This window comes from Perissodus microlepis, chromosome 16 (assembly GCF_051167445.1).
Source record: "Perissodus microlepis isolate ML-2025 ecotype Zambia chromosome 16, ASM5116744v1, whole genome shotgun sequence".
In the NCBI taxonomy this organism is placed as follows: domain Eukaryota; kingdom Metazoa; phylum Chordata; class Actinopteri; order Cichliformes; family Cichlidae; genus Perissodus; species Perissodus microlepis.
In genome coordinates this window covers 29,460,432-29,476,110 of record NC_140476.1, presented here as the reverse complement: position 1 = coordinate 29,476,110, position 15,679 = coordinate 29,460,432, and the positions used below count along the sequence as shown (strand labels likewise).

The 15,679-nt window shown below is 43.5% G+C and overlaps 1 protein-coding gene across 1 annotated transcript in view; it reads right to left on the bottom strand.

The window, feature by feature from the left end:
• Positions 1-452: 452 nt before the first annotated feature.
• The window catches only part of arhgap20 (Rho GTPase activating protein 20), a 31,938-nt gene continuing 16,711 nt past the window's right edge, over positions 453-15,679 (bottom strand). Inside the window, exons 10-15 of the mRNA XM_084907628.1 lie at positions 13,174-13,364; positions 12,405-12,569; positions 11,550-11,653; positions 10,915-11,104; positions 4,914-5,025; positions 453-3,592 (exon numbers count right to left, since the gene is read on the bottom strand). Of these exons, the coding sequence (XP_084763754.1) occupies positions 1,932-3,592; positions 4,914-5,025; positions 10,915-11,104; positions 11,550-11,653; positions 12,405-12,569; positions 13,174-13,364 (2,423 nt within the window). The 3' untranslated portion in view covers positions 453-1,931. The remainder of the gene's footprint in view (positions 3,593-4,913; positions 5,026-10,914; positions 11,105-11,549; positions 11,654-12,404; positions 12,570-13,173; positions 13,365-15,679) is intronic.

Here is a 15,679-nt window from a genome sequence, read left to right as displayed (position 1 = left end):
GAACAGCATGAAAGCATGGATCCATCCTGCGTTGTATCAACAGTTCAGGCTGGTGATTGTGATGATCTGAGCCTGAACCAAACTAGTTTACTTGGAGTTCACTGCACTTAAATGCCTCCACTGTCACCAGATCAGGAGATCTGCATCACGGCAGTGCAGCAGACAAATCTTCAGTAATTGTGTGATGTACCAAAATCTCTGGGGGATGCTTCCAAGAAGCTTGTTAAAGCTACAAAAAGAATTAAGGACGTTGTGAAGGCAAAAGTGGATCCAACCCATTTCCGAGCAGAGCCATCAAAGGGTGGAGCGTGTCCACACGCTGTTCATTTGTTTGCAATAAATGTTAATGATGATCCTAATCCTGTATCCCACCCTGGTGATATTTTCCAGGAGCCACAAAACTGTCACGCGAAACCACCCCTGTGAACAAATTTCACATTTGACTGGCAAAGTAGTTTCACAAGAGCAACATTTATTGAAATCAATTATATTTTGGTTCTTGTGAATTCCTGCTGGAATTCAGATGTATACAATATACAAAGGGTGCATTTGGTAGCAAATACTCTTTCTATAAAGACAGCAGCAGCAGAATTGGCATGTACAAAAATACACATTTGATTTCCTCACACCACACACCACATACGAAACAACAAGATAATATATTTATATAGAGATTTATACATATATATATATCTGCATCATAAATATGGAGAACTATACAGGCTGAACACAGTTCTGTAAAGGAGATAATAATATTAATAATAATACAGGACAAAGTACTCTATGAGATCATTTAAAATGGCAGCACATGACAATGGCCTTACTTCTGTGTGTGGTCCTGTGAAGAAGCTATGTAAGAGATAACACTGTTTATTACTGGTGCAAACTAACAATAGCTAACATTATCTGTGGGTATGTATTTACATACTTTTCATCACGGTAATAGACAGTGGAATAAGGCCATTTACTGTTAAGTGTCACTATGGAGTCAACACTGCAGCACTGGAACAAAAAGATCATACATGTATGGACAAAACACACAAACTGGTACATCCAACTCAACATGCACTTGCTCAACAAGGTGTCTCCTTGCGATACCCAAAGGGCTTCCTGATGAGGATAATTAAGTGCTTTGAAAGCAAAACTAAAAGCGATTTCTCTTTCAGCGGCACTGATTTTCTTTTGGCTCAGGACACGCTGACAATCAGCAATGCTTTCTTTTACACACACACACACACACACACACACACACACACACACACACACACACACACACAGGCAGATATCTTCTCCTTCCAGGTCAGAGATATTAACCAGACTTACTGAGGACGACGCTGTGCTGTGTGTCTGCAGGATGCTTATACGAACACAAAAACTGCCCCCACCGACTCACTGACTCAGACAAACACTTCAGTCACTGGAAAATAATTAGTTCACTTCATGGTTGCGATCGGTCACGAGCGGCACGAATGTTGCTCAAGTTTTTAATGTTACTGTTTGTACTGTCACGGCCTTCGTTTCCCATCAGCTCTAATGGATTTTCTGCTTGCTTTCTAAACATTTTGCAAGCTTCCCGAACACGAAAAAAAAAGGATTTCTTTGTTGTTTCTTTTTCTTACTGCTGACAAGCTCTCCAGACTTTCATCACATGCTGAAAAAGAAACAACAATAGATCTGGAAGGTGCACAAGGACGCGGTGAGAGAAACATTTTGTCCAGAGAAACCAGATTTTTGGTGTTCGAGCCGCTACACTGACGCTGCATCTGTACCTCATAAAAGTCTTAAACCGCTGATGTACCATTACAGTAGTCAGCAACAGGTTAAAGGTGTATATGAAAAAAAAATTACAATAAAAAGACAGTTGTGTACAAGTTACAATATCACATGAAAGTCAGTCTCCCCTGTACAGTTTGTCTTTACAAAGTTCCTTTTTACACATACGATTCTTCTGCAAAAAAAAGTTGCTCAAAGTCCTCCAGCCGCGGGTCACTGCACCGCCTGTTCTGCCATTCCTTCTTACCCTGCACAATTGCTAGCGCGACCTCATGACTCCTCTGCAGGCAGGCGTCCACATCCTCTTGACCTTGTGAGGAAAAGTAGTCCCTTACAGCCCTGGTGGCAGAGGGCGACAAGCAGAGGCGCGGCTTGGCGTGGTTATCTGACGCTCTGCCGTCTTGGGGCCGGGCTTTAGAAGCAGGAAGTCTGTCTAAGGTAAGGCTGGGGCCGCGGTTAGAGTTCACATTGACCTTAGCAGGCTCAGATGCTCGGCGAGGAAGGGTCTTTCTCCCTCTGTGGATGTCCATGGCAGGAGTTAGAGAGTGGGACTTTTGTCTTTGGAGCACCAGAGTGGTGGCACTCTGTCCAAAGAAAACACCTTTTGGGGGCTGCACGCAGCCACCTTCAGCCAGCCTCTGTGCGATCTCAGCTCCTGGGTTTGGTTTGAGTTTGTTAGGAGAGGTCTGGTCATGGAGCTGTCTCAGATCTTTGACTGTCAGAAGCTTCTCTGTCGCACTGTAAAAAGGAGAGTGGCTGCGCTGCAGCTGCAGCAGAGCCTGCTGGTAAGATGGAGGGCTGCTTGATCTATGTCTGCAGTTTTGATTTGTCACCATGGCCTCCTGGGCACTGACAGAGAAGCAGTTAGTGGTTGAGAAGGATTTCCCGTTAACCACGGGCAGGTCCTCCTCAGTGTGTCCACTATCGGGCTGCCTTAGCGTCAGGCACCGGTCCTTTTTAAGCCACGTGTTAGGGTGGAGGCCATGAGAGTGAGAAGCACTTTGGCAGGTTTGATGGGGTTGGGTGGCTTGTGGCCAATGAGCCAGCGCTTCTCTCTGAGGGGGAGAGCTCCTTGAGGACTGCTGTGGGCGTCCAGGAAAAAGGGGGGAGAGAGGAAGGGGTTCATTTAACGGAAGTGGCACATTTGTGGCGTAGTCAGTGGAGTACTGTGAGAAGGCAGAGTCTAAGGAGCTGAGGGAGGAGCCGGTTGGTGAGGTTGCCGGTGAAGACAGACTGGAACAACTGGCATCCAGTCGCAGTGGCGGTGGAGGGGCATGCTTCGTCTTCCTCCGCCCGCTATTCTGGATTTTGACTCCTCTCTTCTCACAGCCATCCTCTCCCTCCTCTTTCAGCTGCAGCCCGTTCAGCCCCTGTTCAAGAAAAACCTCATCCACATCCGCTTCCCCCTCCATGGCAGCATCGTAGCTCGCCTTCCTCACTGACGGGTGGCGGTTATCAGCATGAGCCAACACCATGCTTGAAGTCGGCATGCTAGCCAGGGCTAAGGCCGGTTCTGAGCTCCTCCTCAGTCTCCTAGGACCCTGCGACGAGCCGTTGGCGTGGCGTACGCGAGGCTGTCGAACCACGGGACTGAACCTACTGGGTCTGGCCAGAGGCGGGAGCTGCAGCAAAAGGTTAGAATCGGGGTCAGGTTCGGGGTCGCCATCACTGAGCGTGATGACAGAGTCACGGCTGCAGCTGTCCGGCTTGTCTTTGTCGCGAAGCGGAAGCTGTTCCTGGAAGGGAGACTCGGGATCATCGTTCAGCTCGTTCTCCAGACTGTCGTAAGACGAGTCGTTCATCTGGAAGGACGACACATCTGGGAAGAAAAGGAGAAAACATGGTTCACTTTATTAGCAATTAGCAACAGTGCCATTTTTCACTGTAAAGAGTCGCTTTAACTGATTGGTTGCCATTGCTAGAGGACAAAAAAAAAAGATTCAATTAAGTGAGAGCATTTCCTGAGCTGAATGAACAAAGTCACAGTTCACTGGTGCACATGAGGAGAACAGAGGACAAAGCATATCTCTGCTATGTGCTCTTTGACCCCTGGTGGTTACTTACAGCATGAGGAAGAGCTAACAGCATGAATGAGGATATTCAGTGCTATCTTAATCATGTGATCCTGGCAATCATTGAAATTACTGCAGATCAATTTGTTGACCCCACTCAACATGACTAAAAGCTCCTGGGCAATTCAGTTGCACCCACACAGAGCAAGCTAGTCAGTCCCAAACCACCTTGATGCAACACAGTGAGGCTTTATCAGTACTTTTTCAGATAATAAATAAAGGATCCTTTATCCCACACACACAAAACACACACACTTGACCTTTAGAACAAATTTGACACGAGAACATCGTCTCCATGTGCATCTTTTTTTCTTTTGTTATGTTTTTTCACAGGACTAGCTGTGCTAAAACCCTCCTAGAACAAAGCTTTGCCACAAGAGAGTCATCAACTCTAGGCATTTATTTTGGGTTAAAATACATTTTCAGAATAACCAGTTAAATCTTAGATAGTAACGCTCAAAATGTTCGGTGGTTTTGCCCCCAAAATAAGGTTTAACAGGCTTTTCTTTCTTTTTTACTACATGTGCAACAACATTAGTGGCTTTTTCAGTTTCAGTTGCTGGTAGCGGCGAGCGTGCAGAGTATTGTGGAATTTTACCATCTTCTGCGTCAATGAAGTAGATTCAATTCAAGATTTTTTTAATGCCACACCTCTCCCTGTAATAGCTCTGGCTGTGTGGTTTCAGTTTGCATTTATTAAGTCAGAAAACTGAAAGCAAAAGAAACCCAAATTGCAAAATCTGTAAATGTTTCCATTACAGTTGCAGCCTGTTTGTTTTTTTATGGGATCAGACTCTTTAACAATGTAGGAATCAAGTCTCAATACTAAGCACTTTATTAGAGAGCAGTATTTTCTATACCTCTTGGCTTTTTTGTCACTGTCTCAGCCATTCTTAACAGTTTTTTCCTACAAGCTTATACAACTAAACTGGATCACAAAATCTGCCTGATTATGAGCTCATAAAATGTTAAGAAAAAGCCTGTACATCCTAATTAACTGTTTTTAAATTAAATTCCTACTGATATTCTGTCCTTTCTTTATTGTCTGGCCTAAATCTCAGTTCTTACCAGATCCATGGTCGCTGCTGCTGCTCTTCTGGCTGAAGGTTCTGAAGAGTGATGTGACGTCCCCCAGGAGGGTGCTGCAGTTCTCTATTAGGAAGCGAACAAGCTCACAAACCTGCAGGAACAAACAGCGCCTGATTATTTCATGTTGTCACCAACATCTTCACTTTGCTCTACTTCGGTGGCAAACGATTAGTTTTCACTCTTATAGATTAAGAGGTGTTTGTGTTTACAGATTCATTTGCTGAAGCTGGACCTCACGGAAACAGCGAGTTCAGCCATCATTTAGCAACACAGAAAGTTTACTGTTATGTGTCTGCGCAATACCGATCGGACTCACAAACTGCAACGTGAAACACAAAACGTGGCGTCGTGACTAGGTTGCACCAGCCGACAGCTCAGGATAATGAAAAACCCACTTTTTCTATTCTTTTTCAATGTAATTCCATGTCCCCAGTTAGTGTAGAGACCCACAAAATATGAGAAAAGGTCTTTCTCTGTATATTATCTCAGAGGGTTGTGTTTTCCATCCTGGGGCACAAAGACATTTATGTCTAAGTCAGCTGCCATGCGGTCCAATAAAAGCGATGTAGAGGTCTGCCTGCTGCCACCACATCCCAGGCAGTGTGTAGGTACCAACTGCTGATTTCATTTGAAATTACTGACACAATCCATTTTTAATAAGACTAAAAACCGAAGTTTTGTGCAGCCATGGTCGTGTGAACGGCCTGTGTCATATTTTTAACTTGATACTTGTACTTGATACACATTCTGCAGACATGTAAGTATTTTTAGATCTCACACGTTTCTATTTATCCAATAGCATTTAAAAGTGTAGATTTTCACAGCACCCTCATACATTTCTGATCTTTTAAATTGCTACACTCCTGCAAGATCACTGAGGTCTGCGGATTAATTGCTCCTGGCTGTCCCGAGGTCCAGATTAAAGCACAGGGGAGATCCGGCCTTTGCTGTAACTGATTCGAAACTGTGGAACAAACGGCCCCTTCACATCAGGACCTCCCCAAAACTGGACACTTTTAAAACCCATCTGAAAAGACACTTTTATTCCTTGGCTTTTAAATCAGAATGAGTTTGTATTACTTTTATCTTATTTCTTACTCAAATCTTCTAATTTTATGATTCTTTTTCTTAACTCTTATCATGTCTCCCTATGTTTTTATTTCTTTTAATTATCATAATTGTACAGCACCTTGGTCAATGGTTTTTGTTTTAAATGTGCTACATAAATAAATTTGACTTTGACTTGACAGAAAAGCAGGAAACGGGTCACGCAGATGCTCAGAACAACGTCTGAGAAGCAGAGCGCTTAAACTTGTGTGTGGTTGTTAATACTGTAGCTACTGACTTGTGATATCACTGCTCTATGATATAGTGACCCAAATAACTTTGTGGCACTGTTTTCAAACAGCTTTTTTTTTCCATATTATCATTTTGGGGAAACATTTCTTTTCATTTGCTTGCGTTGATGTCAACCTCCACAGTGAACGGGAAAACATCGACTCCCTCTCCTCCATCCATTCTTTCTTACCAGCCCTGGAAAATGTCCTGATAATACTGGCTATGACATCATTGGTTGGCTTTGATACCGAATACAATGTAGGTGTAGTTTTTTCCCCATTTTGTGTGCTTGTGTGTTTTTTTTTAACTTAAAGACAATCACGACTTTTCGCAGCAAAACCACGGCAACAAATGTCACAAAGGGGCAAGAATCTTTGAAAGGGATCCAAATACCAATCGTTCGCAGCTGAACCACTAATTTAAGCACATTCAGTTGATGTTTTCAAACACTGTAACGCTGTCTGTGCTTTATGAGTTTTATCAGCCCAGTTGGAATCCATCCTCAAACAAATCACACTACTTGGCAGAAACTGCTGCCTTTAAAACTAAACAGACAAAATTTACACACATGACGTCCTGTGACACAAATAGTTGGCAAACGCCAGGGCCACTGGGAAATTTCCACTGAAATCTGCCTGATGTGTACATAAATAAGCCTGTGACACTATGGAAATACTGCGCCGGTAAACACTCATTTGTTTGTTTGTGGGCCAGATGTTGTCTGGTCTGTGTCTGCACGGTGTCCATATGCGCCAAAATAACGTCGTCTGTCCAAACAAGGAGTAATCAGGCTGTGCAAAAAAGTCGTTTAAAATGGTTTTCTTTCCTCTAAACCCAGCGTTTTATTAAAGCTTGAAAAAAAATCTGCTTTTTAAACTACCACTCACAGTTTATTTATTTACATTTAAGCTAGCAGATGATGGATGATGAGCTGTACATTCAGAGTTATGTAACGCAATGAACTCCACAACTGTTTCTTTGAAGTGTTCAGGAAGCCAATCATCATCACAAACAACTTTAGCCGAGGTCATACACGCACGCTATCAATCAAACGGTGGCGTTCGTGATCAACAGCACCCAGTCAATCTGAATTATGTCCCAAAGCCGTCTGTTTACAAATGAAACATCATTTAAAACTGGATGATGTGGTTATTTATGACTCGTTGAACTAGTTTTTTTATTTCTATTTTCTATAAAAGGAGTCATATTGCAGTTGCTCACAGTTTGCTGCCGCAAAGTCCTGGAGGGTAAATTGCTCTTCCAGCAAACTCGGGTCAGGTTTTTAAAGAAGACAACTAAACATGTGTGAACAGGGTGCGAGTTTTGGGAACTTGCGATCAATATACAGGACCTGCCGCAGTTCCAACCACCAAAAACAAAACAAGTCCCTGCCAGACCTTGGCAATGATTTACATAGATCTTGTTGCAAATCTCTCCCCTGACACTGACTTTTTACATCTGCATGGGAGGCAACAGAAAGGTAATTGTTGATTTTCAAACAGAGCTAACATTAGACGGGTATTTAAAGTTGATCCGCCTCCAATATTTTGGATATAACATATCTGATCAAGACTTTTTAAATAACCCAACACTGACAACCTAGGTTTCTTTGGAAAGGAGGAATTGGTGCCATATGGCCATGATAAAACACCTAGACCTTGGATTCCTTCTTTTTGTTCTCGTTAGATACTGGATCTATATACAATTTAAATGTTACAGAAAACAGGTGAGAAAGATCCTCCAACCGTGTTATGGGTGTTGACTTTGCATAGTATGTCAACCAGAGGGCAACTTCCCTGTTGGCAACACGCGTGTTTCGAATGAAGCAAATAATTAGCTGATATAAACCAGCAGCGTAAATAGGAGGCTAGCATCAGGAAGGTGTAAAAATCTACCCTGAATCAAATCTGTGCATCCATCCACTGTGGCGACACTCAGCATTCCTCACTCTCACTCAGAGAGTGTGAGCACTGCTACGTGATGCAAAGCACTGAACAAAAGGAGCCTGTGGGCATCCAGGAGACTTTCACTTATTCATCCATCAGCAGCCCATTCAGAACCTCTTGTTCACCTCAGTGAGATGTTATCTTTAACTCTCTCAACCATTCAGAAAACCAGGAAATACGAACTCTACGCATCATTCACAAAATATGTATCTGTTGCATGAACTGCAGATTCCTACTGTCAGAGTATACAATAGTACTGCAAGATTTGGAAGAAATCTTCCAGTATTTGGGTGTGTATGTGCGTAAAAATAAGCCGCAACTGTGCACGCTGGAAAACCATCCGTGCAGCATTCTGAGCTGGGTATCACTTTTCTGTGATTTTACTATAATATAGAAAAGCAAAACAAAGCAGAAGAAAAGCAAAAGTTGCATTCTCCAGAGCCAAGCCTGAGGAAAAACAACTTACTTCTAAATGATTTATCTCTTCCTGTCTCCATTTAAAGTTAGACGCAAACTGCATTTACCTCAGATGCTCTTTAAGGGATATGTTCAGCCAAAAACCTTTAAATTATATGCTTCATGAAAGCAGGAGGGACACGAAGGCTAAACTGAACTGGCCAACAGTGAGCACAGACATGTCCTCGGAAAAGGTTGAAAACCGGCCAATACACATCCACGATCCCCCCCAAAAAGTTTTAAATTGGCCCCTGTCTTTGACTGCAAGGTGAGAATGTTAAAAATTCGTCCCCCCCCCCCAGAAAATAGCTGCCTGTGCTCGAGACGAACACACAAATATGCGGCGTGCGAGAGGGAAAGTGTTATCAGGGGAGTATTTGTGAAGCTGATATTTAAGTAAATGTGGGTGATGAGGGTATTTTTTGCCAACGAGCACTTATGTGAGTGAGTGTGTGTGTGTGTGTGTGTGTGTGTGTGTGTGTGTATAGAGAGAGAAAGAGGGTGTTTCAGTGACACAATTTTCCACAAAAACATCCCAGTCCTCAGATTCTGTAGGAAATTCTTTGCGTGTTTTCTCAAATGAACCTCAACCACTTCTAGACAAACACATACACATATGTGCATGCACACACGCGCACACACACACACACACACACACACACAGAGATTGGAAAAGATAAGCAAAACAGCCACCCAGTGAGATTATGTGTAACTAAATAACTGTAACTTTCCAAACAGACCACAAATCAGCAGACTTTGTATGCTTAGGGTTTCAGTGACTATATGATGGGCTCTGGTGGGCGAGGGGCCTTCCTATGTGGGCTCTGGCTGTAGAATTAAGCCATTCCAGGCCAGAATGGCTGGCTAAGACATACGGTTGCTTCACTGCAGACTTCACTTTATAAACACAAAAATACAGAGAAACTGCAGTGATATTCATGCATCAGCAAGAATATCACTGCAGACTCTACTCCAACATTGTCACAAAGTAGTTCGAGAGGTAAATTAAATTTCCTGTTTTTGTTCTTGTTTTTCTTTACAATTAACGAGAATTAACCCCGGTGACACTCACCAAACTAGATGCTGTACATATGTTTCTCTATACGAGAAGCTAAACTTGCCGAGTCTTGTTCTAAACTCGGGGATTTGAAGCTTAGCTGAATGCAAGAGGCTTATGAGTAACTGTCAAAGATCACATGTGAATGAGACTGACAGTGCGTGTCTGTGGGACGGGGTTTTGCGTGTGCGTGACTGCTGTGTGGCAGTGGGTCAGCTCCTGATCTGAGGTGGGCAGTTACGTCCACGGGGAAAGCCTTCAGTCTGCAGACAAATGGCTCTCGGCCTGACATGAAGTATGCATGTGAGCACTTAGTGTACGTGTACACCTGTGTCAGTGAAGCCTCTGTAACTTAACTGTCAGTCAAATTCAGGTCTTTGCTTGGTCACGAGCAGTTTGCTTCTGTTTTTTCCCTCCAAATGTTAAATTCCTCACACTCTGCAAACTGCCTGTGGAAGCAGATCAGAGCACTTTGGCTTTTTGAGAAATGCATTTTCTTGCGAGTGGGATGATAACAATGATACTACTCTAATCTCTATACATTAAGAAAATTTAGCTGCAGGCAGCAGATCTCAGGGTAGTATGTAGATGGGAAACAAAGGAAGTAGGTCTCCTTGCTCTGTGTAACTTAATCCTCCTATTAGCACCTCTGAAAGTCTTTAAGTTTCGTGCTGTGTCTCGTTTATTTTGCATGTACAAAAACCAAAGTGTAGAAATTTATGGTTTTTCCAGAGGTTCTGTGCAGAAGTATTTCTTGGCCCCGAGCAGGCAAACTGCTCCGCTGTTACACTGAGAATCATATTACTCCAACAAACATCTCCCTCAACTCTCAGCAAGAAGGCTGGATAAGCGTTTTTCCCCAACATGTCACATTATTGTACTAAATGTGACCAGCCAAGATTTTATATTTGGATAAGTCTCTAAAGCAGGGGTAGGCAACTCCAGGCCTCGAGTGCTGGTGTTCTGCAGGTTTTAGATGTCCTTGATCCAACACAGGTGATTCAAATGGCTAAATTACCTCCTCAACATGTCTTGAAGTTCTCCAGAGGCCTGGTAATGAACTTATCATTTGATTCAGGTGTGTTGACCCAGGGTGAGATCTAAAACCTGCAGGACACCGGCACTTGAGGCCTGGAGTTGCCTACCCCTGCTCTAAAGTGTCCATAGGCCTGTCCCGTCTCACCTTTTTAGTGGCCTCCCCTTCCATCTCAGGGGTGCTTGGCGCCGGAGACCAGAGCATGCTAGGCGCAATGCAGACAGACAGGTTGAAGGCGTTCATCTGGTTGTCGTCGGCACTGCCCTGTATGCAGTGGAGTACCGCGATCACGTGTCGCAGCAGAAGCAGATTCTCACTGGGAAGGAGGTGGAGGAGCCTAATGGGAGTGGGGTAGGAAACGACGGGAGGAGATGAGATCAAACACATTACAAAAAACATCCTCGGTCCCTGCTTCTTCCTTTCAGTACAGCTGCTTGTTTCTGCCTGGACGAGAATTTCCACTGTTGCTTTTTTTCCTAAGCAGAAGGAATTTCGTTTGTTGCTACTGGAAATACACGCATCCCTGCTCTCTGTTTTTAGTTCTCATTCTAAACATAAACTGTAGGTAATTAAAGGAAAAAACCAACAGCGTCTAAGGTGTTGCTCTACCACAGGCCACCAGAACAGCCATTTATTCAATCTTTCCTGTCCTGTGTTGCTGACTTATGTAAAATGCGTGTAGGATTTGCATCTTCTTGTCAGACACTGACAGCTATAAGATTAGCAGGACGATCACGGCCTTAGATATCGCATATTTTAGGATTTCAAGAGAGATCTTTTACCTCTGGACAGCTGGTATCCTCTCCTCTCCTCCTTCCATCGCTTCCATCCACTGGTCATACAGGTCCACGCACAGCATGCTGCCTGGGATATTTCGCAGGAAGTCCTGTATGCAAAACGTTTATAAGTGAAGCTGAATCAATCAATCAATCAAGGCTTTATTCACCACGTGCAGAATGCCTTATACTGACAGACAGGCATTATAGACTGGAAACAACTGTCAAAGGGATTTTTGCTGCTCTCACTTTTTTATGGCTTCATCTGTGGTTGTGGTTCTTTCGATCCTAGCTTGGTGGTCGTATAATAATAATCACTGAACAAATCCAATTATGTTAGTGCATTTTTACTTGTGAAATTAAAGTTAGGCTACTGGTACAACAGGTAGGAGTTGTGATGATTGCTGACAGTGATATATCTTGCTCAAGGGTACTTTAGCATGCAGACTGGAGCAGCCAGGGATTGAACCGGTAGACTAGTAAATGACTTCCTCTCCGTCCTGCAATTTAAAGGGCTACAGCCACCCCTTTATATCACAGGAGGTTGACAATCCTTGCACTCTACGTGGAAAACAAGTGAAACAAAATTTAAAAAGGGAGTTGGACCATCTCTAAAAAAAATAAATAAATGAAGAAGAAGAAGGCCCGAGCTACTCCCTGGATGCCCGACTGTATGACAGCCGTTTGGCCTGGATCCTGAACAATGCTGCACCTTGTGTGTGTGACTGGCCGCCTGCCTGGCTATGCAGAGACAGATTATCCTGTCTGGACTAAGGTGACTTTGGACCAACATCAGTCGTGCCTGTTTTCAGTTTCAAACAAGAAAGAGAGACGGGGGAAGAGCTGTGTGTGTGTGGTTACCTTGAGGACAGCAGCGATGACGAACACAGACTGGTGTGTGATCTCCGCGTCCTCGCTCCCACTGTCCAGCCTGTCTCGGAGCTCCCGGCAGGCTTTTGCTCCAGCTGAACGCCTGAAGACGCCTCTGGTGTATGGCCCCTCCAGGTACAGAAATGCCAGCATGTGCTTTGGGGGAACATCGAAACAGAAGGTTACCAACTTGTTCAGTTTAATAACAATGTCATCTGATGAAACAGGAGAACTTAATGTCAGAGATTACACAAGCGGGAGCTTAGGAAAGAGGCCCTAATGGCAGAAGGCATTTCATTCCACTGAGGTCTTAATTGCAAAGAATTCCTGCCAGAATTTTTATCTCGATTTCAATTCGGCACCTCCCTTTAACAGATTCTTCTGTGGACCAACAGGAGGAACGTGTCTGAATCAGTGTTTCTACAAAGAACAAAAGAAAGACGTCTCTCTTAGAGGACACCTCAGTGAGAGGGTCACTCACTCACAATAAGAAGAATGTGTACATTAAAATATATTCTGTTTCCAGGGAAAAAAATCTGATTTAATCTAAAATGGAAAATGGGTCTGCCAATTATTGGTTGGTGTTAAGTATTAAAGTCATAGAATAGTAAGATTGCAGCAGTAGAAGTCAAATAAAATGCTCCTAAAAATAATCTACTCTCTCACACCCTCAAGTCTCTCGTTCCCTAACTAAACAGTCAACCTGTGTTCCCTCAAGTCAGGGTCCTGACCCCTGTTATGTGAACTCCACTCGGCTTACCATGACAGGTTTAGGCAGGCCGTTTTCTGGAGAGCAGATGGAGCTCAAGGGCTGTCCGAACAGCCGACCGTGAGCGGCGGAGAGCAAGGTTGGGGACAGGGGCACGCCGTCCAGCTGTGTGCTCGAACCTCTCCAGAAAGGCCAATTGATCAGAGATCTCTTTCTCTTAAAAGACTTCTGCTGACCAGGCTCTGTGGGTAGGAAAATAAAAATAGAGGAAGGAGAACTTTAGTTTGAGATATAATCAAACTTTTGTTGTTGAGTAATGGATGGCGAATGCGCCCCAAGGTACGTTCAGGAAACCAAACAGTTTGATTCACATAGCTTCAAAAGTGCAGACTCAGAAACTGTTTCGTAATGTTTACTTTTGTGGGCTTGAATTTCGGGCAGAACTGCTTACGAATTGCTCATCAGCGTCAGATGCAGGAGCTTTTCATCATGCATCATGCTAACGCGCTGCTCATGGTTGAGAAATGAAAACCAGTGAAAGCAGATGTGACAGACGATGGTTTACTCTGTTTACTCATGCGGGTGCGTTTAACAAAAACCTCATAGCGAGCTGATATAGGTCACATCTCTGCTTTCCTGTCTCAATAAAGGCTAAAAAGAACATGTGCATGTGACTGCGTGTTCCCTTTCCTAAGTTTTTGCACAGCAGTGCAAAGGCACAATGTCTGCCTGTGTAGTTCAAGCACCAGCTCAGCATGTTTTTGCATAGCACGTGTGCACTGAAGTGCCTATAAATAAGAATGTACATTTACTTTAGCGTGTAATTAGACATCTAAAATAAACAAGCAGTTTAAAAAGCTAGTTTTAGCATGATTAACTCTTGTGGAGCGCATTAGAATTAGAATTAGCTGCTAAACAGAAGAAATATATATTTAATAATGACTTAATTTCTTTGTGTTTTGGACTGCTGATTAAATAAAATGTCACTCCGGGCTGAAATGCATTTCAAAAATCTTGATTCATATCACAAATGTTATGATAATGACTCATTCGTCACTAATTGTGGCAGCACTGCCTTTCTGAGCCACCGCCGACGGTTTTTAGACGGGCAAAATGTGCAAACAGTGCATTAAATTTCTTAAAGGGCCATTGTGGTGAAATGTAATTGTAGCAGCTTTGAATTGCCAACAATCTTGAAATGATAACATTTATGTTATTAAGCGTCGGTGATTTGTATCCAAGGGTGGGACTCAACCTAACAAACAAAAGATTCTTTCGGTGGGCGGGGGACCCATCGGCCCCGAAAGGGCCCTCAGAACACACGGCATACCTCACATAGAATTCATTATTTAACAATCTGCCGTGGCGTGATGCCCAAATACACTCTGGAACAAAGTTCAACAGTAACAGATTTACTGGCCTGTTCTGGCACTTCTCAGCAGGCCTTCGCCATCACTGAAAAAACATGACCTTGGTGTAAATCAGGTGTTACATCATTACAGCTCTCGAGGCAGGGAACCGTTTTAGAGACAGTGGAATGAGGAAACAGACACAGACTACATGTCTGGGTGGGCAGTGTCTGTCATCTTACACTAATCATCTACTGTGTTATAAAACAGGTGCTAGAAGTTGTATTTCTCTTCATTGACAATGAAACTACCACAGGCATGACTACACACTGACGTCAGTGTCCTGTAATAGAAACCCCAGATTACAGGTGCTGACATGTTAGTAGTTTACTTATTTAATTTTTAGGCAAATGGAATAATCTTTCATCTTTGCATAAATGCAATAATTCTATTGGATTCTTAGTTTTTCAAATTAACCAAATCAACACTGCCGGTGTAGCTAGCTCCAGAGGATGGGCCAACCTGGCTCTGTCAGCGTTGCCAACTTAGCAACCTTGTCGCTGTACTTAGCGAGTTTTCAGACCCCCCTTAGCGACTTTTTTTTTTTTTTTCCAAAAAAGCGACTAACGACAAATATGGCGACTTTTGCTGGTGTTATTAGGAAGACGTATGACCACTTTTTGACGTGAAAGCACGTATCGCTCTTACTCTCAACAAGCAGCGGGTGCTACCGTGGGCACCTCGCCCGTGCCAAAGCGCTCACAGGCGGCGGATAGTCCTCACGCAACACTCCCCCCCAGCTGCTGTCAGAGCAGGAGACGTTCACCCCTACGCGTCCTGCAAATGAATCTCCAGTGAGCGAAGCCGCTGCTCCAGCCCTGACTGTAATGACGTCAGTTCTTCTTTTACTCTTACTTTTTGTGGATCACAAGCTTTAAAACTACTTAAAACACACACACACACACACACTGTTTTGTGTGTCTATGTGCGTGTGTAACTCCGCCAGAGGGCCTGTTTTGGGTCACTTTTGCGGGTAACAAGCCCGGATAAAGGAGGAGGGTTGGAATGATTAAAAAAAACAATAATTGCTAAAAGAATTTAATTTGTAGTTCTAAATATATTCAGAATGCATTTCGGGTGTTTTTTACTCACTTTACGTCTTTTCCAGGATGTTATTTATCTCTCCCACAAGTTAGGTTACAATTACA